The sequence below is a fragment of the Hippoglossus stenolepis genome, chromosome 14, assembly GCF_022539355.2.
Source record: "Hippoglossus stenolepis isolate QCI-W04-F060 chromosome 14, HSTE1.2, whole genome shotgun sequence".
Lineage (NCBI taxonomy): Eukaryota > Metazoa > Chordata > Actinopteri > Pleuronectiformes > Pleuronectidae > Hippoglossus > Hippoglossus stenolepis.
Window position 1 is genome coordinate 20,151,235 of NC_061496.1, and position 22,811 is coordinate 20,174,045.

Here is a 22,811-nt window from a genome sequence, read left to right on the forward strand (position 1 = left end):
AAATCTGGTTTTTACTTGAAGCCTTTTCCATAATTAAGTTGAAGCATTATGTTTGCTTTATATTGGAGCTAGAATCAACCTCACCTCTGAACACTAGATGGCACTGCAACACATAGAAACCTCTCAGATTGAACTAGTCACCACATTCAGATGAGGCAAAGGGTTTACAGTGGGTAAGTATGTTTAATTAAAAATAAATCACATGAGAATCACATCTATAACATTTTTGCAAGGGTTTTATAAGTTTTTAACAATTAAGATTAAAGTATGCATTGTGTTTATCCTCATTAAATAAACTGTCTTTTTTTTTTATGTAGCTCTTCATCATTAAGACGCCTGTAACAGTTTGATTTCAAACCCTTTGCAACGCGTCTAGTTGATAAGAAATATTAACCTATTAAAACGTATGCCTACAGACTTGATCACATTATTAATCATTTTTACAGAAAGTACAAATGATTTACTAAGGCTTATTGGAAATGAGTGACACAAATGTATTAAGCCCTGTTTCCATCTTATTTAATTACTGATATATATTTTTTAAATCAGTGTACTTTTAAATGGTTTTAAGTCAAGCAATATGAGAAATGCCAATTAGTCCCTCAGTTATCCTTAAAAATCTGTGAACATCTCCAACCAGATTTGTTTAATAAGTTGTAGCTTGCAAATGAAGTGGTTTTAATAGGCTATAATCTCTGAGGTGTAAAATGCCATAATAACCAGATTAATTTGTAATTTCGGAAGAAGTTTATTTCATCATGATTTTGAACAGAAAACAATGTACAAGTGCATGCAATAATCCATACATACTGAGTGAGCGAGCACTTTATTTAATAAAACAGGTGAAACATGGTAATGTGTTTGGGTTGTAAATCGTATGCTTTAATTATCCCACTTAGCTGCTGATGTTAAACCATTCTCCATCTTTCAGACCTCAAATATAACGTGTACTTATATCTTCACAGAAAACAGAAAAATAATAATACATCTGACTCAAAGGCGGTACAAAAATATTTCCTCTACTAACATATTTGTGGACTGTGCCACAGCAAGAGTCCTCCCGCTGAGAAAAAAGAAAGCAAACCTGCAGGGGGCGCTGTTCCTCAAACATCTTCACTTCTTTGTGGATTCTGGTAGTTCAGCTCCTCTACACGTTGGATACTGATGGTGTGTTGTCTTTCTAACTGCTGCTACCACACACACGTTTGTCTCTAACGCTCTGAGTCTTTGAAGCAGGAACAGGTGAGCACACGTCTCCTCTCAGCAGTCACCGCGGTCGGCCTCAGTTGACCTGCTTGCGACCCAGCCTGAGGTCGTAGGACACTATGTGGAAGTTGTCCCAGGCAAACAGCTTCCTCTGAGCCAGGCTGTAGTCGACCATGGAGTTGTAGTGGTACTTGTTCCTGAAGGGGATGGCGATGGTCTTCCCCTGGCTGGTGGCGGTGTCGTACATGTAGTTGATGATGGTGGTGGGTGCGGCGTAGCTGGACACGGTGTACATCTTCCCGCAGATGATGAAGGAGTTGGCCACAGAGGTCTTCCTGATGTTGGTCTCCCAGCTCTTCTTCACCTCCAGGGTGTTGGGGTCCAGCTGCGAGATCACAATGGCCCCTTTCGCTTTGCTGGTGGAGTAGACGGCCCACAGCCCCTGCTCGTCCACGGACAAGTCGATGTCCGTGTAGCCCCCCCATGAGTAGGGGTACTGGCCGTGGAAGCCGGCGTGGGGGAGGTCACGACGGGCTGCGGTGCTCTCAGAGGCGAGGTCGTAGCGGATTAGGGTGCGGCTGCGGCGTCTCTGATAGTAGAGAGAGCCTCGGTACACAGTGGCACCAGTGCTCTCCACCAGCTCGGGCAACAGCAGCACCTGTCACAGACAATAACCAGGCATGATCCAAGATCTTTTGGGCTTATTCCCATGAAAGAGTATGAGCCATGTGACACCCACCTTGGAGGGAAAGCCTTTAGAGAGTTGTTCCATGTCTTCATAGCCGAACAGCTGCCTGACATCAGTGCCAATGGCGTCGATGCGCCAGACCATGTTGGGTCCATAGGGGGAGACGGCCTCAGGGTCCTGCATCCAAACACCATATTTACCTGCTATGTTGTCGGCTTTCCTGTGAGTGACAGGCTCACCAACTGAAACCAGCTCCCCACAACCTGTGAGCAGGAAGGAGAGGACATGTGAGGGGGGGGATATTAACAAATACAAGTCTTTTTGTTCAGACAAAACATGAGGGAAGTTTTAAAGGCCTTACAACTGCATACACAACAAAGACACGGATTATGCAAAGTTGCCCAGGATGTAAATGGTGCAAATTGAAGACGCATCAGTTCAGTGATTTAATTTTGAGCAAAGAATTTATTTCAATATTTTAGGATTTATGAATCGTTTAAATAAATAGCTAGAGATAGGTTGAAAAGGGGCAGAAACTGGAGTGACTAGCAGAGCGCAAACCTCCACCAAGGCCCAATAATCTCCTTAAATTCAATCAACCAGTTTGCACCCGCCTCTAGATATCAGTTCCCTAAATGTGCCCGATTTTTTTACATCAAGGAATTCTTGACAGACCACTGACTGGTCTGTTTCCCCTCTCAGTAACGATTTCCTGTGGCACTGCCATCTGTGGTTCAGTTCAGTGATTAGTTTCTGGTCATGTGTCCCAGAGATGTTATGAATCTATTTAGGGTCGAAGCTGAAGTATCGATCCAACCTTAAGAAGTAGATCTTTCTTGAAATCATTCAGGGGGCTTCTGGTTTAAGGTGAATTCAGGACACAGTCAGTGGTCCTCGGGGGGTTAGGGATCTACAGGTACATGTCTGTGGCTGAGGGACGATGGAGGTAATGTGTGAGCTGATCAGAGGTGTGATGATGTCAATGTTTCTCATCATTGAAGCAGACAACAGGTCCAGAGATGCTGCCTGAAGTCTCTGTGCGCTTCAACTTTGTCTGAGTCACCACCATCAGGGCAGCAGCTGCACTACGTCTCATCTCTGCTTCTCTAACTAGGAAAACGATAAGGCAGGCCGTATATTTACCACTTCCTAAAATACACCCTCGCTCTCAGGTCCAGGACGTAGCACCGGATTCAGGGTTAGATGGGAATATGTTTTATAAATACACCTATTACCATGGAGCTTCTGTGTGGCACAGCCTCATCAGAGATCATGTGACCTCACGTGGCGACTCCACATGTCCTTTAACGGTTGCCCAATCAATGAAACCTGCTGAAGAACCAGCCCATTTGGTAGTGTGAGCTTGTATGTGGTTTTTGGGGTGTGTGTGTGTGTGCGTGTGTCTGTGTGTGTGACATCCTTGTTAGAGCCCATTTACGAGACATCCACGAAAACTCAGGGCGGCCCTCATACCTACAAATTGGCACGACTCTGGTATTCTCGGCCCAAATGCTGCAGTATTAATAGCAGTATTTGCTTTGAGGCTGTCAGCAGGGGGGGTGAGTGTCATGTTTGCAGGGTCAGATGGACAGAGGGGGAGGTGGGGGAGAGGGGGGTGAGTGACAGAGGTATGAGCTGGCAAGACTCTGGAATTTAAAGGATCATCATAGTGTGCTAGAAGATCTTGGCTCTTCTGACCATTTGAAAATCGGACAATCTGACATGTTTGACATCGTCTTTCTTATTGTAACAAACAGTCTTCGGGTCTTCTTCATTGAAACATTGCTACGCTTTCTTTGTGTTATCGCCACCACCTGTCGGTCAGTGGCATAGCATGAAACTGGCTGCAGGAAATGTGTGTCAAATTGCCGTGTGCGTGAGCGTTTGTTTGTTAGTTTGCAGAATTACCCAACAATGTTCGATTTCCATGAAAGTCAGGGAGAGTCAGGGAAGAACACATCAAATTTGAGTGTGGATCAGGATCAGGGGGTGGATCCAGAATCATTTTTTTTTAACATTGTGAGACAAAGCGACTTTTGACATTTTCATGGATCTAGGTTTAAAAAAATCCCGATGTAAATAGAAAGCATCTAAATAGAAAGGGCCCATTCTAGGGTAAAGAAAACAACAATTCGTACAATTCAGAAAATATCACAAGGATTATTTTATATAAAATTTCTGCAAATAGATCCTTTTCACCTAAATCTTACACACTGGACCTTAAAAAGTGAACGGTATAATAAAATCCATGCAGAGTTATGCAGATATGTGTTCACTTAAATGGCCTCAATAAGTCACTGAGAAGAATGGAAGTAAACAGATGCCTCAAATGGTAGAAATCTTCATTAAAACCTCAACTTAGCTCATGGTAACTCTTACCTGAATAACAATGAAAGCATGGATTCAAAACTGCACATATTCGTTGACAGAGATCAAATTAAAATGATATTACTGGATATCTCTTATGATATTTTGAAATAGGTGAGACCTGTGTTGTCGTCAGCGCCATCAGGAGCTGGCACCTCCGTCACCTCGGCCTTCAGCTCCTGGAAACCTGTGTGTCCATACTGCCACGCGGAGTCTGAAACAGGGAGACACGGAGTGAGATAGAAAGAAAAGAAAACAGTAAAGCTGAGGTGATTCTGCAGAAAACATATGTCCCACCTCTGAGACTGCTGCTGTCCCCCTGTCTGTTGGGCCTGTTCATCAGGTGAGACATCTGACTGGAGCCTAAACACACACACACACACACAGTTTCATGATTTTATACCACGTCACTTATCATACAATAGTTTGCTCCCAAATGTGGCTCTGACAGTAGTGACAGCAGGAAACGGGACAGCAAGAAACAAATAGCCCTGACTGGATTCCCAGCTGCTCTGGAGTCAGACAGTCGGTGGCCTGGCCGACACACATACGACACACACACGACACACACTTGACACCTCATCCCACCCCGACACTGTCAACTTCCCATCTTCAAAACTTCAAACCAGACGTCTGGCTCTTCTTCTTCTTCTTCTTCTTCTTCTTCTTCTCTCCTCTTCTTCTTCTTCTCCTCTAACACTGTCAGATATCACCTCTTTTCTCCTCTTCTCTTCTCTCATTTCTCCTGATCTATGTCTATTCTCCCCTTCTCCTTCTCCTTCAGGAAGTCATTACTGTGTAAAATAAACAAACTGTAAAACACTTTGTGAAGCACTGTTGGAAAACTACAAACTATGAATATAAATAAGCATGGATCATTAAAATGGATGTGTGGTATGTGTTTGTGTTTGTGTGTCTGTGGGCGACTGTTAGTATGTGTGTGGCCACGTGCCTGCCGTGCTCTAGCCTGTGCAGTGTCCAGTGATTTCAGGCGGATAATGAGCCTCAATGATGCAGATAACATTAAACGTTTGCATCTGGAGGCTGTTGCTGATCCTCACTGTTGATGAAGAGGAGGAGGGAGCTTTGGTAACGGAGCAGATGACAAACACCAGGACAAAGTCGCTGTGAGTGTGTTCCAAACAGAGAAATATTTGTAAAAGCTATAGGTGTGTGTTTGTGTGCGTGCGTGCAAGGTGCGTGCGTGCATGCATGTGTGTGCCATATGTGCCCTTTGTGTGGAGAGGAGAATATAAAGCTCACAGGACAGACAGATCCTAATTTCAATCTGTGGAGTCGTCGGTCTAATCAACCTCTACTACCAGAGTTCAGTGGAGCTGTTGGCTCTTAGTTGGATCCAATCCTCTGCAAGAAGTTCACTCTGCAGACAATGTTAATGTGGAGCGTACAATCAACAGAGAGACCATTTGATCCAAAATGAGTCACGATACATGGACGTCCGTGATCAGATCGGTGATTGAGACATCACAGGAGTTCACTGAACATTATTTATGTCTCCTTCTGCTTCACGTTGAAAGAAAACATCTGAACGTCACGGTGAATTTCACTGAGTGCTGGGAACAGGCTCAGCTCCAAGTTAACTTCACGTACTTGCTCTGAGACGAGAACTCTGATAATAAACTTCATTTGGACAGTGTTCTTTTAAAGTTAGAAAGATGTTTGTCTTTTAGGCTGCTGGGCCATGATAACAGTCCTCGAGTAAAAACAATTCCAGCTAAATTTCCCTTTCAAATACCTTTTTCTTCTGTTCACTGTTCACTGTTGTCAGCATCATGTCACAGTTTTAGTTTGTTGAGCTATGAAGGCCAGATCTCCCTTAGAGGAACATGTACAGGTTTGTTGTCTTCTTACCTCCACATGGACATCATGTTTTTGTGTTTGTTTGTTTGATATTTATCAGGATTACGCAAAAACTACTCAACCAATTTCTGTGAAATTTCTTTAATTCCTTGATTTCTCAGAGAATAGTTCATGGATGGATGGAAATGGATGAAAATCTGATTTGGTAAGAGGACTGATATTTCTAAGGGTGTGAAATTTGATGCAGGTCAAAATAAAAATCTGGATCTTGTGAATTTAAATGTAGTATCATAAGGGGAGTGTTGGTATGAGCTCTACTGAGCAGGATTCCCATTAAATATTGTGAAAGGATCTGTTAAAGTTTGGAGTGGAGATAAACGGAACCAGGATTTCTTTTCACTTTCTTTAACATAGTTATAGAGGGCGTTAACCTTGGCAGAGGTATCTTCTCTCTTGTTGTTGCAGTGTAAATGTTTGTGTCTTTTTACTTTTAAAGTCATAAAATACTATTACAAATTATGAGATGGTAGATGTATAGAGATAAGTCTTACCAAAGGCCACAGCTTGGTTTGACAACAATTAAAACTCATCCTCACTCTTAAACATGAACTTGTATCTCCTCTCTGCTCTGGTGCCGCACGTCTTCCTCTTACTATGATCTGTTCTACATGTGTCTGTCACCCGGAGGGGCCCCCTCTGTGTATTTCTGTCTGCAGGTGCAAACATGAGGAGCTCAGCAGATAACCTGGAGTATGCAGGAGATGGGCTCTCCTAATGCACAGTATTACCGGTGCATGGGGCGCTGGCAAAAAAAAGGATTTACTGCTGCCAGCAATCCTGGCTTTTACAAGAAAAATATTCTGAGAGCCAGGAGGGCTGGCTTAACTGAGAGAATACAAGGGGCTGGTGACCCACAGGAGATGGTGGGCGAAAAGAGGAGCATGGAGGCTAATTAGACGGATGTTCGGCCACTGCAAACACACAACATACCAGATCTTAACCTCACTGGCTCCAGGATAACTCCCAACCTCTTTGGAGCCCTGATGGTTTTATGTTCTTAGACTCCAACCCCCCACACTTTCATCAGCCTTGACCCACCAGGCGTCATCAAAAGCCCCGAGATGAGACTCGGGCAGTGAGCCGCCACTTCAAGGGCGTGCATCACGTTTCAGCCGCCCCTCCCCTCTCCCCCGGCCGGGTTATTCGCACCCTGCTCACCATGCGGAGGGAAACACCAGTCATAAACAAAGCAGGATCTGCTCATAAATACTGAGCTGACCCTCCCTGGCCTGCCTCCATCACCCCTAAATGTAGGCAGGAAACGGGAAGCAGGGAAACCTGAGACAAGTGTCTTTGCAGACTCATAGGGCAGCCAAAACATTAAGCACACAAGTGGAACACACACAAGCAGGTACATGTTACATGTACACACAGTGTTCCCCCTGCTTTTTCTTGTTTGTGGGTGGATATGGGGTCAGAATATGAATCTGAGCTTCATCACTGCACAGAAACAGATACACACACATACCTGGGACCCCCAAGCTATGCACTGGAATTTTGTGTGGCTCTATACATGCATGGTATTCCATACATAGAGGTAATTTATGTCTCATCACTTCACTGCTCCAATTAACCCATTATCCTTATGTCAGAGTCACCAAACACATATTTCATCAGGGAGACTGTCATTGGGACATGGAGTTGTACATTTTATTAACATAGGATTAGGGCAGATTTTATATAACAAATGTATATATATATATATATATACATTTTATTTGAATTAGCTGTACACTTAAAATAATAGAATATTTACAGTAAAAAAACTATTTCTTCATTAAGCTTTGCACATTTTTGTAATAGCTGTAAAGTGTGTGAGTGTATTGCTCACCCGCAGCAGGTCTCATCAGGCCACCGTTCTGCAGAGAGGGGCTGGGCGGCACTATGGGGGTCTGCAGGGGACAGGGTCTGCTCCTCAGCTTCTCCATCTCCCTCCTCATCTCCTCCATCCTGTGCTGCAGTGTCCCCAGCTCCCTCTCCAGACGCTCCTTCTCCCCCCGCAGCAGGTTCCTCTCCCCCGTGGCCCGGTCCAGCGCCTCCTGAAGCTCAGCCTGGGCCCTGGCTCCGGACGCCTGGGGACCCCCGGTGTCCCCACCTGTCAGGCGGGACACCAGCACCTCCAGCAGACCAAGTCTGGCCTTCAGACCCTCCATTTCTGGGCCACTCGTCTGTGGGCAGGTGGCCTCTGCAGGGCTGGGTACAGTGAAGGTGTACTGGCATCGCCCGCTGCGGTCGTTTCCCCTCCAGAGAGAAGCTCTGTCCTGTGCATCACCTCGCAGCAGAAGACCACACATACACAACAAGAGCAGGAGGAACATACTGGAGACAGTCCCTCAACACAGACTCAATTTAAAATTCTATGAACAATATTTTGAATGTCCAGACTTCTTTATTTCTCAGCTCAGAAATCTCCTCACAAAAACTCCCAATTTCCGGTGATGTCTGTTGCTCTCGTTTCTCTCAGGTGTCTCTTGTGTTCCTGCTGTTACGAGCTGCTTCTCTCCTCCCCTCTCTTGTCCTTCTCTCCTCAGTGGACAGGTTCTCTTAACACTGAGCTCTCCTCCAACAGCTCACAGATATTTATACAATCTGGAGGGGACGGACGGAGGGAAGCAGGGGAAGAGAGGAGAGGTGAAAGGGAGGGAGGGGAGTAAAGGAGAAGACTAAAGGGGAGGGTGGGGATCAGAGGCAAGTGCGTGTGTAGAGGGGGAAGGGATGAAAGAAGTAAAGTAAAAACATCACATTTTTACACAAGTATGTTTAACTTTCTGCAAAATCCCGCATCTTGGATTTTGGAGTCTGGCTTTTTTTATTTCAACATTCACCCCCTGCAATGTCTTCATCTATTTGTGTTTTATCTGTAAAAACACGCCCTGATATGCACAATGGCGACCCATTTGTCCGAGGGGATTTGGAGGACATTTGGCCGCAGCATGGCAGGGTGAGCTGGGCCTCGTCGGATACAATTACCTCCTGAGGAGCCGGTGTCCTCTTTCATATTGGTAGGGGGCCTGAATGTGACACAAGCAGCCAAAAGGGCCATCGTTACAAAGGGCCCGCGTTACGAGTCAATCAATGACCACATAGCCGATCCCCAACATAGACATGGGCCCTTCAGCGTTTTCAGGCTGCAGACTCAAGTCATCGCAGTTTTTGAAATGTATACTTAACACAACAGGAATGAGCTGTCGGGAGTCATCTGCATCTGCGCTCACTTCCTTCCACTTGCTGCCTGGGTGGATCTGTCTGCCTCTCATCTCTTTTCTTTAACACAATATCACAGACAAGCTTGAACCGCAGCCTCCGAGGCTCGCTCCCGCAGTCATGTGATACATTGGATGAGCGCTTGTTTATTTTCAGAGAGGATGAAAGATTTGAAAGTGAGAGACACAAACCAGGCGGGTGTGCCGACACGTGCATCTTTCAAATCCCCGGCTTCACAGCTCTCAGCCCTCATATCCTGCCTCTTTGTTTGGGGCTCTCTGAATCTCGGCTCTGTGTCTCTTTGCTCTTGTGTGCGTTCAAACTCCTCAATCATCCATCTCTGCTGACCCGCCAGGTCACCCCGAGCCGTAGAACATCACCTGACGCAGATGCCTCACTCCAGAGAGGCCAGAGGGCGCAGAGGGGGGGAAGGGGCCACAAGGTGAAGTGCGCACACTCTTGAAAACACACCTCTACGTGCAGATTGATGCTTCTCCTGCCTCCTGTCTCTGCACATGTTTACCGGTGCCAGAGACATTCATCTGGGTGAAGTTAACTTGATGATTGGAAGGACAGAAAGACAAATGGATGAGATTGTTTTCCAAGACAGTAGTGTTGCAAAATCTCAAGGTGTGGACACATCCTGTAACGGGAAATACCTTGAAGAGAGGGAGGAAGGTGAATGTGTGACACGTGTATAACATGATGGAATAGAGCTGTTGAAGAAGGGTGAAGAGTGAAGAAAGAAACACATGGGAAAGTAGGAGAAGTGAGGAAGAGGTTCCACTTCAAAGTGGGAATATTCGAGAAAAGGACGAGATGTGTTTAAAAATATCACAGTATCATGTGTAGATGGTCTGGAGATTTATTCTCCACTTCCTCTGGCTACTGACACATCCACTGCTCTGTGTGTGATCAACAGTCTCCTCTGGACAGGGTGTGTGTGAGACTGACTAATGCTGGTTGGCACGTTGTCCGCTCTTCTCAATTGAGAGTTTATTTCACTTTTGTATGACTCACATAACCACTGCTATGCCCGGAATCTGAAGTCATCCAGCATGAGCTCCTACCAGAGGATCAAAACATCCTCCGCTGCCAGTGCGGGTGTGTCAGCAGAGGCAGGGGGGATAAAAATGTCTCATGGTGTACAAAAATACAGCTCGGCATGACAGGGAATGATTTATTTCCCTTTTGCTTGAGGGCGGACAAAGTCCTGACCAGAATCAAACTCTATCTCTTTTCAGGTACATTTTAGAAAAGATTTTAGGATTTTATTCTTGAATTTTAAGGCCAGTCGTAACCTGAGGTACTCAGCTAAGGCCCTGCTCGCCATTCTACAGTCTCGGCTGAGGACAAAGGGTGATCGGGCCATTTCTGTTGAAGGACCCCGACTCTTTGGAACAATCTCCCTGAGGAGATCTGTCTGAATCCCTCTTAATGACAGTTTTATAAGTGTACTTTCTCATGACCTCCCAGGATTATTTTTAACAACTTTTTAACCTTTAACTATGGAAAAAAGCTTTATTATTATTATTCATATTTTATGAATATATTTTATATATTTATTTATCTATTTATTTATTTATTTTCTGCCTCTGATCTAACTGACTAAATGTTATGTTCTCTTAAAACCGCTTTTAATTGTTTGTTATTTTTTGCCTTGAATTCTAACTCGTAAAGTACCTTGCAACTGCATTTTAAAAGGTGTTATAAATTTAAGTGCACTATTATATTAAATGCTGTCTGTGGGAGCTGTAACATTTTCCAGCTACTGGTCCAACTAGGACTTCAATTATCAGAGTCAACAATGCATCAGCAAAAACCTCACATGGACAAATAGACATTAAAACAATGTACATTATATTAAAAGCACAACTACCGCATTATGATTAAATGCAAAAACAGAAAACAAAAACCTTCCAACCACTGTTCTCCTACCCAGAATCCACCAGTCCTGTCACGAAGAGCCTTGTCCCTATGCACACAGGCAGTGGACTGCTCCAGACGTGCAACAACTATGTTAAGATCTAGAGAGGAAAGAGTACGTGGAGATTTACAGACTAATTATTTAACTTTAAACGTCACTTTAAATATCAGGGGTGCTTTCACAAATCTTAGATTGGATTCAGTCATTCACCAGAATCTGGCTCCTGGAGGACACTCCCTAAACATGTATGTAAAGAAGTCCCCATCCTTAATGAAACACAGTGTCAGTTGAGTCACTGGTCACTTTCATTATACAGTTGTATATATACCTTATTAGTTTGAGTTACATGCACTCTATAAATAGAATTATAGTGGATTTGTTGATGATGGGGGTTTGTGCAAAGCATTCAAATGTTTGACCAGACTTCTGGTTCTTGGATATCGTCTCTCTAATAAGCAGCTAATGCCAGGGGCCCTGTAAACGTGCAGTGAAATTAACAAATAGTCCCCAAACTAAGCCAGCACTGCCTTTGATGGAACGTACAGTTCTATGAAATGGATATGATGAACTCCACAGGCCCAACCAGGACGATACTACCTGATGTCACTGAGCAGGACTCAGCAACCAACCAATGGCATCAAGGCTACATCTGCACTTGAAAGCTCTGAAAGAGATGACATGACCTCTTTACGGTAAAAGCTGCAATAAATCCTGCACCTCCTGCCACGTGCAGCAGCAATGAGTGCGGGCTGGAAGGCCATCTGCCTTAGATCAATGAAGAAGTAAAAGACCTCTGTGGTTTTATGTTCGACTCCCTCAGAAGCGTTGTGCGGCGGTGGCAGAGCTGTCGCAGCGCGTGTGCGTCTCCTGTCCTGTGAGGGCGAGAGCCGCGCGTCTGTCAGAACAATAACTCTTCTCGGGCCCTGCAACTTTAGTGCCATCTTGGGACTCCGCGCTGTCAGTGAAATAACAGAGCAGTAAAACGGTCGGCTAATGAGAAGAGATAAAAGAAAGGAGAGAGAAAATCTTAGTGGTCCAACGTGGAGGGATGGCATGACGATTCGTTTTTCCCTCTTCACCTCCAGTCATCCATCTTTCCATCAACCCCACTTACTCCTGTGTTTCCTCTCACAAGTTTTCCACTGATTCCTCTCACAAGTTTTCCACTGATTCCTCTCACAAGTTTTCCACTGATTCCTCTCACTGTTCTTTTGCGATTCGGTCAATTATTTCCAACCACGATTAGTGCCCTTTAAAACCACTTTATTTCAGAGCAGAAATTATCAATATATCACAGTCTTCCAATGCAGTGCCAGAATATTGTATATCATTACAGAATCAATATTTACAGCTAAAATAAATTACATAAAAAAAATAAAATGACAATGTAGTTTTATTTTATTATACAATTAATCAACCCAGACACAGAGACGCCTATGTGTGTTTCACAGTTTTAAACTTGCAGCACTTAAAAACAACCTAAACGTGACAGTACACAGAGACAAACCGTCCCGTCTGCGGCGATGGGAATACCAGCGTCGGCACAAAGCACCACACTGAGCGACCAGCAGAAATAGGAACGTAAAAATGGCGAAAAAAGAAGCCGTACTAAAATTACCAAAATAAAAACATCTGCGGAGCGAGAGACGGTTTAATGTCACTCGCAGGAAAGTAGGACAGCCATGACCAAACCGACCCAGAGCTCAGCAGGAGGGGGAAGGTGAGAGGTGGCTAAGAGACATTCATAACCTGGATGTTTTGGTTTAACATGGTCCTGTTGTACAGTACAACAGACTCTGAGGAGTCATGTGGAATTGAAAACTTATAGAGGTAAGAATAATGTTGATTAAAAAGAAGTCACCTTCGCCTGTGCAGATGAACCTCAGATGTTCCCTGCCTGGTGTCAACACAGAGAAATGTAATTGTGTTCACAAAGAGAATCATGGGCAGAAATCTGAGATTCATCTGGTCGACGTTACAGCGTCTTTGTACCAGGCTGCTGCAGCAGATTCAGACCAGCTACACTAAGAAGAGACAGTTGGCATGAATTACCTGCCTTTACAGTATATATATCTATATGATGTAATATACAGGACCTGGAGTTTCCCTGCTTTCAAAGCAAAGCCAGGGCCTCACATGTGATATGTATCATGGAATGGAACGATCCTTCATGATTGACAGGAGCGCTGAGAGTGAGCCTTTTCTCCCAAACTGCATTAAAATATCTCCCCCATTTTCTTACCCGCTGTGTTCCCTTTCTGTCGCAAAGTTTCAAGCCAGGGATCTAACGGAGCCTTAGTGCTGATCTCACAGCAGATTTTAGTGGCAAAGCCAACGGTAAGATCTGTACTAAGGGCAAGTCGAGGTCAGACCCTTGAGGGTACACGAGCTAATACTGGGGAGGGTTATGGGAGGTTGGCTGGCACCCCCTAGCAGGAGTGGAGGACTGTGTGCAGAGGAGAGGAAGTGTGGGAGAGGTGGGAGAAGGAGCGAGGAAGACGAAGGTTCTCCCCTGTCCTCCTCCTCAGACACTAGCGATATCGCAGGATCACCGGTACTGAAAGAGAAAAACGATACAGAGAGAATATTTACTGTGAAGTTCAGCACATTAGGTCATTTCAAACAGTGCTAGGGGGTTTGGTCTCATACTCACTGATGATGATGAGCAGGAGAGCGACCACAACCAAGGCAATAATCATCTTCATCTGTCGGAGAAATCATGCCCATTAAACACAAACCCTTTAGAATACTAAACATCTCTGACAGTGGACAGAACACAACACAAATGCAAAACCAAAAGGAGATATGATGACAGTCTCGCTCTCTCACACGCACGCGCACGCACACGCACACGCACACGCACACACACACACAGCCCACCTTCATGTCTCTCCACCACATCCTCCTGTGCATCTGTTTGGCTCGGCTACTGAAGGCAGACGCATTGTCCGATAGGCTCTCTGGAGCGTCACATGAACACAGCACAGATAAGAACACGTGAGGAGAGAGAGAGAGAAAAAGCAGAAGAGAGAAAAAAGTGAACAATAAACAAGCTATTGTGTGCAGTTTGATGTTATCAATGAGGTTGCTCAAGCTGGGTGGCCCTGTGCTGTGCAGTTATTATAATGTGTTTAAGTTACACAAGGCTGCTGGTGAAGATTTAAATGTTAACTCTGTTGACGTTAACAGCAAGATGCCAAATTTGCACCCAGCGGAGGAAAAACACATTTCCTCCAGCTTCCTGCCTTCTGTCCTTGCTGTGAGATCCAAACTGCTCGTGCACGCCCCTCTGTCTTTCAGTTTCTTGGATACTGTTGTTAACTCGATGTTTATTCATGTTAACAGGGAACGTTACGGCTCCCTAGCGTGCGGCGTTCTACTTGTCCAAGCCCCTGTCCCCCTTTAGACCCTTTGTGTCTGTCATGTGTGTGCGGTTTCCTCGGCCATGTGCCTTTTAACGACCTGTCGCTACTACAAAGAGAAGCCCGCAGACGGGACCTCTGAGGAGATGCTTGTTAATCGGGAGGAATTTAACAACAGTTTACCTGCAAACGGCTCAGAGGGGCTGACTGCACACGTCAATCACATGATGTTATATACTCATATACAATCTACTGTTAAGAGCTGCGTGTACTGCAGAGACACACACAAACAACAGATGTGTTCCAGATGAGTATCATTATCTCAGTTGGCTGGTCAACAAGCCTCATCTCTTCATGAGTGGAGGAGAAAGAGAAGAAGACCTGCGTGTGTGTGTGTGTGTGTGTGTGTGTGTGTGTGTGTGTGTGTGTGTAAAAAGTTGTGTAACAGGGTGAGTCTAACAGGTTTCACACACATGCTTGATATACACCAAGTGAAAAAAAATGGAGCTGTGTGAATGAGAAAGCTTTCAGACACACACAACCTGGTAAAACACTAAAACTGGTGTGTAAGCAACTGCTACCACACACACAAAGTCCTGCTCCATCAAAGTTGTACAAGGTTGTTTAATAGTTTTACTACTCCTGGACACGTATTTGACAAATATCACACATTTTTGCAATGTAAATGAGGTGCGACAATTTTTACTTCCACCAGGGAGGTTGTGTTACTCCTGTCCGTTTGTTGGTTGGTTGGTTGGTTTTGTTCGATTGTCAGTCAGATTACGCAAAAACTACTGGATGCATTTTCACAAAACCTGGTGGACAGATCATACATTGGTCAAGAGAGGACCAATACAATTTGGGGAGGATCTTGAATTTGTATATCTTTCTTTAATACTACCAGATAGGGTGCTTTTTGACATTTTCACAAATTTCCCAGGGAATCATTTATGGATCTTGGTGGGGGAAAAAATCTGTCACATTTAGGAGACTGAATCCACTTGTTGCAGCTTGGTTGAATTTAAGAGGAATGTTCTTCTCCAATGTCATGATTTGACAGTTGGACTGTTTGGACTGTTGCTCAGACACAAGCCATCTTGTTAGTTGCAGCGTGTGTTTGAGCCTCTGCTCAACTACTTTATGTGATTAAGTTAACAAACGATAAAATGCAAATGCATCAATCAGCTCAGCCACAACATGCTGCTTCCTCTTTGGGCTCAAAATATTTAATGCAAATAGTTGATCATTTGTCTGGTCTTGCTTCAATTTGGTCTTTTCTCTTGTATAAAGTTTCTATAATAAATATATAATAAGTTTATCTCATATACAGGCAGGTTTGAGATCTAACCACTGATTTGAAATTACATTATAGTCAAGTGCATTCCTCACGTTTAGGATCACTAGGCATCATTAACTTGTGTTTTTCTTTTAAATTCGATGCACATTGCACAAATGTCGCTATCAACAAAAGTAAATTTCCTGTGAAAAAGCTCCCATAAGGTGAGATTAATGATCCACAGAGTCATGTGCGAACCATGTGTAAGCTACCTGTGGAGTTTGTGTTGGCGTCATTTTACTTTGCAAATCCAAAAGAACACTTATTTTGCCCATGCAGACACACACACACACTGCACAGGTGTGACTTACCCGACTTGTCCTGCAGGTCGTCGAGACGTTCGCCCCTCTCGATCACTTTCGAGATGTTCTCCTGCATCACATCGATCACTTCGTCAACCTGCGACTGCACCCTACGGACACGAGTTGGCGTGAGACAGAATCGTAAATAACGGATATAAATCATGAAACGGGAAATGTGCAGAATTTGTTAAGAATTCGTGCTCTTTTCCAAAGCTCCAGCAACAGCCGTGGCCAGGCAGAGGCATCACATTTTTGGGTTGTCTGGTCATCCCATTCTCATGCAAACAACCTTTCAGGCATTTTCTCAAATTTGGCACAAACATTCACTTTCATTAGATTTTGGGGGGGTCAAAGGTCAAGATCACTCAGAGCTCACATCCATCCCATTGTTGAGAACTCGATACATCAGTAAGACCTACAGGGAATTTCACGACATCTGGCACAAATAGAAGTTGAAAAAACAAGTTTTAACTGAAGCATTCATACGCTAATACCCTGAATATTGCACCTTTTATTAAATTCATTCAGTCTGGTCAGACATGGGTCTAAACTGCAGTTTGTCTGGCCATAATTCTGGTTTGGGGGTTTTTCGGTCCGCAGCACAGAGCACCTGTTTTTCCAGCAATATCCTCTCCTCTCCATCTAACCTTGTCCAGCTGGTGGGCAATAAAAAGCCTGCCAGATGATTTTCAGCCTTACATTGATCCGCCAAAAAAATCTGCTCAAACCCTTGCTTTATTCACGCAACTCATACCCGAGCATGGCATGACCAGTACATATTAGCCTTCTGTCAATCTTATTTGAAAGTAACCTTGAGCAGGAGTTGTCTGAGGGATGCAGGGTCAGCAGGAAGGGTTTGTTTACTCTAATAGAAAGTCACATTTTCCACCATCATTCCACTGATTGTCTGTCAGAGTTGGACTTCAGCTTTGTATTAGAAACATGAATATACACAGCCATAGTAAATATTGACATCAGGACGTGGGGGACAGCTGCCACAAACACACAAACACACATTTGAGGGACCTGACCTCAAAAGGTTCAGACACACAGAGGTGAGGAGCATGAGCCCTGCGGACACGACATCCCTGGATTCAGTAATGAATGGGCGCCAGGTTCATGCGCTAACAATGACAAATTGTAAAGTATGAAGAGAGCGTGGAGAAACAACTCTGGATGCCAGACTGTCTCAACAATGACCTCCTCTGTTCTCCTGCTTGTCTGTAACTGCAGTTTAATGTGGAAACAGACTGCAGTGGGATGGAGGTGTCCTGGGAAGGTTACACAATAACCTGCACATGACGGCCTCTCTTACACAATATGCTAATAACTACGGCTTCTGGTAAACACGCTGAGCCGCGGTTACATAACACCAACACCAAATTTAAAGAGTGCTGGTTATACAGCTCTAACCTCTGGCTTTTTGCTCTTATGAGGAATGTGTTTGTACTTACTGCTTGATTTTGTCATTTTGAGGTCCAAACCTGGGTCCTGTGGGGCCTCTCCTGGAAAACACACATCAACGAAGCCAAGGTTACCAGCTGAATGGAGGAACTTTCAACTTTACTCTACTCTTTGAGTACTCTGCTGTGTAAAATGGACTTTACATATCTATTGTTGGTCTAATGAGCTCGTTGTCCGAATACAATACATCCTTACAGAAAGAAGTCTTCCTCCTCGTCAGAGTCCTCTTCCAGCAGGTTCCTCTGTAAAAGAGGAAAAGGTCACAGGTCAAATAAGGATCAACTCTGGATATTGATATTATTCAGAAGACGTCTTGTGACGAGAGCAGGGACGGTGGCTTCACTGCAGAATCAAGCTTTTTCTGCTGTTCTGACATCAGTATCTGTGTAAGAAATGGGAACGACCAAACTGGTTGGTCACACCAGTCAACATTTCCACTGGTTTTCAGACAGTTGCGTTTGTCTGACACCAACTTTGGGTTTTGGGGGTAAGGACCCTGCCACCAACAGTATGTCATTGATTCCATTGCTGTGGATAAACACTAGAATTAAGTGTTTTACAGCTTGAAATGTTTCCGATCAAGTTCAGGCCAGTTCCAGAACCAGAATGTAGTCAGTCAGTCAGAGTACGTTCGTGGCACTCACAACTGGTGCTGCTGACAGGCAGACATGAAACTGATGTGCCATTCAGCTGATGTGCAGATAAGGTCCAAATGCACCATTATTATTGTAGTGCACTTAAGATATGATGACTAACAATAAAGTTCTGCTGTTGTGCTTGCCAGCGCTCAATAAAAACCAACCCTCTTCTGCTCGCTGAGACACCTCAACATCTCATTCTGACAAGGACACTCAGTTTGCTGAAAGTCTAAAATGCATCTTCAGATTCAGGTATAAGAAAAGGCAGATCTCTGTGATCTTAAGGGAGATTATCAGACAGGAGAACTAGTGAGGACAGCTGCATTAAATTCTCACAGGAGGAGACAGTTAGGAGTCTGTTTTTCATTGGATAGTTGTAGGCAGGATTATATTCCCTGATACTGGGAAGGAATAGTCTGCATTTTTACGAGATAATATTTATGGATTCCAGCAGACATTGCGTGTCTACAGTATGTTGATCCATGTGTTCTGGAGCATTTATCACATTTGAAAGACAGGACGCGGGAGAAGTTTAGACGCTGGAAGTCCTTGATGCTGGTGCACTCAAAAACAAGATTTTAGTGTCTTTCACAAAGACAACAGATCCTTGTTGTTAAGCCATTTTCAGACATTGACCGTGGTGCAGCAATGTTTCTGTCTACCACTCAAATCTTGTTGTCTTTACAAGTTGACATCCTTATTTCTGTCTTCTGTGGTGTTATGACACCTCTTTTTCATCCTGAGATATTTGTATTCTCTTTGGGGTATTTTTGTTAGTTTTGCATCCGTCCCCTGTTAGAAACGTCATCAACACGCCACCTTTCTCGCAGTGAATCCTCCGGAGACTTTTCTGCAGTGTGGGATCACTCAAACATTCTCTGTAGTTTTCTACTAGAGAGCTGGCAGGAGAAACTCCGGAGAATGTCCACTGCAAATGACTCAGACATTTGATATCTCACATAAAGCTTTTAGGAGATTATCTGGAGTTTGTGTCTGAAAGCAGCTTTAGTTATATCTTAAACCTTCTGTCATGGTATTCACCTTCTATCCTACATGACACTCAGCACGGAGGAAACCCCATGGACGCCGCCATGCCAACATAGACCTTTATTTTCTTGTAAATACACGGCCATCTGCAAAGAACGCTGAGGGGATGGGGGCCACATGATCATAAAGAACTTTATAAGCTGAGGCACTAATAGTCTCCTTCTGTATGATTTCTTACTTTCTGTCTAAGATGGGCAACGTGAAGGGAACTGTTAGCTATTATCAGAGGACAGGGGGGTGGAGCACTAAAGGAGAAGCAGGTTAGGTGGAAGGGATCATTTTGTTCTCAACACGTAAGCTTATCTTTGATCCCACTTCAGCACACGAGTAAACAAGAGGACATAGAAGAAACAAATGATTGTATAAAGTAAAGAATGAGCGAGAGGACAAAGCGGGGTGGAGGTGGGTGATTGCTTTGATTAACTCCAGACATTTGGCCAACGGAATTCTTCACGTTACCATCCATGAATTCCCCAACCTCCTCCACTCCCTTTTATTTTCTCCTTTACTTTCGCCTCAGTTTTTCCACTAGTATTAGTCTGATGAACAAAATATCGTACGGCAAAATTCTGCATTTTTATCTGTTTGGAACAACAATTGACATTTAAAAAGAAAACTTACCGTACATCAATGTACTTGCAATTATTGTGTAAAAGGAATCAACGCATTCATTATTTTTGCAGAGATCCTCAGCTGGACAGTTTTTCAACACATCTGACAAAGTCTTGGGTGTGTTCAGAAAGGTATGAGCCAGATGACATGGGTTTAAATACGTGTGTAATACTTCAAAATGTGCTCAATGTTACTTTTGCTACTCTGTATTTACTGATTGTGACATCTTTAACTTCAAGCTGCAGCTGGCCCATTTGTAAAGGATTTTAGAATCCAGTGTGTTTATACAAACCCTGCCGAATGTATCCTGATTGGACAACACTTCTGACACACCCACCAAATGAGGGAAAGCATACTTCTGAGACTGCTGCACACTCTGTTCGAGCAAACATGTTGTTCAACCCACAGACCGGAGCAAAATGGTGCAAAACGTTTTGAGATGAAACGTGGCCCCCGCCCTCCCTTCACGTGCGTCTCACCCTCTCACTGCGAATAGATCCCGTGACCTCGTCATCATTCAGGTGTCTTTTAAACTTGGGGGGCATGGTGGCTTCAGGCTGCTCCTCCTGATCTGGCTCCCTCTGGAGGACAGGAGGAAAAGATGTGTTAAAGTCTGTGGCATTGTGAAGCAGAGAACACAAACAGTCAGAGAGTACTTTAATATTGTCAGGTGGAAGTAAGTAATCTGAGTTGCAGGCATAACTGCAGCCAGATCTCGGCTGGGAGCAGAACAACAACAAAATTCATTCACATAGTAACGATTGCATAAAAGAGTCTGGTCATCATCAAGCAATATGAGGACTCTGGCCCCAACTCTGCCTGTTAAACTGTCTGACTTTGTTATTGGTCACAGTGAGGATTTCTTTCATTTCCTCTGCAGGCTTACTTTCAAATGGAACATGTTTAAAAAACATCACTTCCATTACACCTGCTTTCTGTGAAAAACAGTTTAATAATGTCAGTTAAAAATACCTAAGTCTTGATTTCTCATATATCTGCTGTGAGCCGTCTCTAAGTCTCACTCTCTACCGTATGAAAGGAAATGTCATCACTGCTCTGTGTCTTTGAGTGAAAAACCCGACAATGTCGGCTGTGGAAAACATATTGTTCTTCCATCTATACCCCCTTGAGTTTGTGTTGGTGTGTTACATGTTCCAAACAATGTGACCAAACACAGCAGTGCCTCTGGCCCTATTCAGACCTGGTATTACCATGTGTCCTGAGAGACCTGACGGGACCTGAAGTGGACAGCGCTAAGTACGTGTGTTCACACCTGGCATCTGCATCTGCCTCCTGTTACCATTTGTGATTGGATCTTACTTCCCCACTCTATATGCAATTAATCATTTGTGTTCACAAAGATCAAATTATGTTGTTTTTACTCAGGCTCAGTTTACAGATGGGCATGTTGTCAATATGTGTGTGTGACATGAGTGAGCAAGACAGAGAGGTGAAGAGAGAGAGGAGGGGGGGGTCAGGAGTGGTTAAATGAATCTGGTGCAGCTGTGAAGGCAGATAATACTATAAACTACACTATCAATCATTATGTGGTGATCAGTGTTGATACTGTGGCCCAAAACAAATCAAAGTATGGACACTGAAAAGAGTATAAACATGTTTATTGTGAAAGTGCCGGGGGTCAGAGGACCTCAGCTGAGTGGACGCCCCTTCATACGTGGCCCAGGATGCATTTGCGTTCACAGAGCTAAATAACGTGGCCACCTGTTTCCCAGACCACCTCAGAATGTGGGTTGTGTGATTGAATCTCAGGACACATTGAGGACGCATTTGGGTGCGTTGTGTGTGTGCTCATCCGGACAGATGTTAATACCAGATTTGAATGAGGTCCCAGTGACGCTAAACTGAATAATGATCCTCAGCTCCTACTTTATTACTCATGGGGGGGACACTGCAGATTTTCTCTCTCTCTCTCTCTCTCTCTCTCTCTCTCCACATCTTTCAGTGCAACAATGCAACTAATACCATTGAATCCAGGTCAGTCTGACACTGTGGTTTTCAGCAGCGTCCTTTTCTGGCACTGCTGAAGGAAAAAGGCCTTTCAGAGGAAGCTTCCAGTAAACAGCAGAGAGCAGCGGAGGACTGAAGCAGTGGCAGCATGAAGACAAACACAGACACAGAAAGAAAAGAGGCCAAGCCGGACTTTAGAAAACAAGTCAAGGAGAGAAGTTAAATCAGAGATCTAAACATGTGCATAAGAAAATAAAGGAGGACATTTAAACAGATGCTAATAGATGGATGTGGGAAGATGCTGCTGTGTTAGAGAGAAGCCCCCCTGAGAGGAGCTGGGAGTGACAGTGAAGCTGACATCTCTGGAGTGATTACATCGCAGTTAGCTAGCTTAGCTGCCTGTTAGCTTGAGCTACAGAGCAAACACTGAGGCTCGCCCACTCCAGCCACACTACAGTGATACAAGTGGACCTTTGCTAATGTAGCTAACTAACAACTCGTTCTGTGCTGTTTCAGACAGGCCGCCTGGTTCACTGTCAAACCTAGCTACCCGGCCAAGCTAAGCTACGGATGCTAACGTGGCTAGTTACCTGCTGCTTTCCTACAAGATCCGAAGCTCGGTGTTGAACACAGAGACCCTGGTGTTGATCCGGGGAGGCTCCGCGGGTTCAAAGCGTCTTTTACAGATTGATCTCATTCATGTCACACGCTGTCCGGACGACGAGGCTGGATTATCACCATGGATGCTAGCGGTTGGCTTATCCCTCTCTCTGCTCAGCCTGGATCAGCTGACCGGGAACCACACACAG

At 44.3% G+C, this 22,811-nt stretch overlaps 2 protein-coding genes across 3 annotated transcripts; both read right to left on the bottom strand.

The window, feature by feature from the left end:
• Nucleotides 1-732: 732 nt before the first annotated feature.
• myoc (myocilin) lies at nt 733-8,707 on the bottom strand. Its single transcript, XM_035177439.2, has 5 exons — nt 7,974-8,707; nt 4,559-4,624; nt 4,383-4,475; nt 1,946-2,157; nt 733-1,864 (listed from the first exon to the last, which is right to left on the bottom strand). Exons 1-5 carry the CDS (start codon nt 8,458-8,460, stop codon nt 1,283-1,285), a joined length of 1,440 nt encoding a protein of 479 aa, XP_035033330.1. The 5' UTR covers nt 8,461-8,707; the 3' UTR covers nt 733-1,282.
• A 3,812-nt stretch (nt 8,708-12,519) lies between these two features.
• On the bottom strand, nt 12,520-22,799 carry vamp4 (vesicle-associated membrane protein 4). Of its 2 annotated transcripts, XM_035176868.2 has the most exons (9): nt 22,593-22,798; nt 22,018-22,134; nt 20,514-20,615; nt 17,933-17,979; nt 17,728-17,778; nt 16,283-16,383; nt 14,154-14,233; nt 13,927-13,978; nt 12,520-13,830 (listed from the first exon to the last, which is right to left on the bottom strand). In XM_035176868.2, exons 2-9 carry the CDS (start codon nt 22,018-22,020, stop codon nt 13,805-13,807), a joined length of 462 nt encoding a protein of 153 aa, XP_035032759.1. In that variant the 5' UTR covers nt 22,021-22,134; nt 22,593-22,798; the 3' UTR covers nt 12,520-13,804. The 2 variants fall into 2 exon arrangements, with proteins under 2 accessions (XP_035032759.1, XP_035032760.1); XM_035176869.2 differs by lacking the exon at nt 22,018-22,134 and having other exon boundaries at nt 22,593-22,799.
• Nucleotides 22,800-22,811: the final 12 nt, after the last annotated feature.

What these genes read in the sequence shown, in the direction of transcription:
- myoc (XM_035177439.2), bottom strand. Translation starts at nt 8,460, where the DNA reads ATGTTCCTCCTGCTCTTGTTGTGTATGTGTGGTCTTCTGCTGCGAGGT. An exon ending in GGACAGCAGCAGTCTCAGAG is followed by an intron (nt 4,476 to 4,558) that starts GTGGGACATATG and finishes TCCCTGTTTCAG; the next exon opens with ACTCCGCGTGGCAGTATGGA. An exon ending in CTAAAGGCTTTCCCTCCAAG is followed by an intron (nt 1,865 to 1,945) that starts GTGGGTGTCACA and finishes TGTCTGTGACAG; the next exon opens with GTGCTGCTGTTGCCCGAGCT.
- vamp4 (XM_035176868.2), bottom strand. An exon ending in CAAAATGACAAAATCAAGCA is followed by an intron (nt 16,384 to 17,727) that starts GTAAGTACAAAC and finishes TCGTGTCCGTAG; the next exon opens with GGTGCAGTCGCAGGTTGACG. An exon ending in TGTGGTGGAGAGACATGAAG is followed by an intron (nt 13,979 to 14,153) that starts GTGGGCTGTGTG and finishes TTTCTCCGACAG; the next exon opens with ATGAAGATGATTATTGCCTT.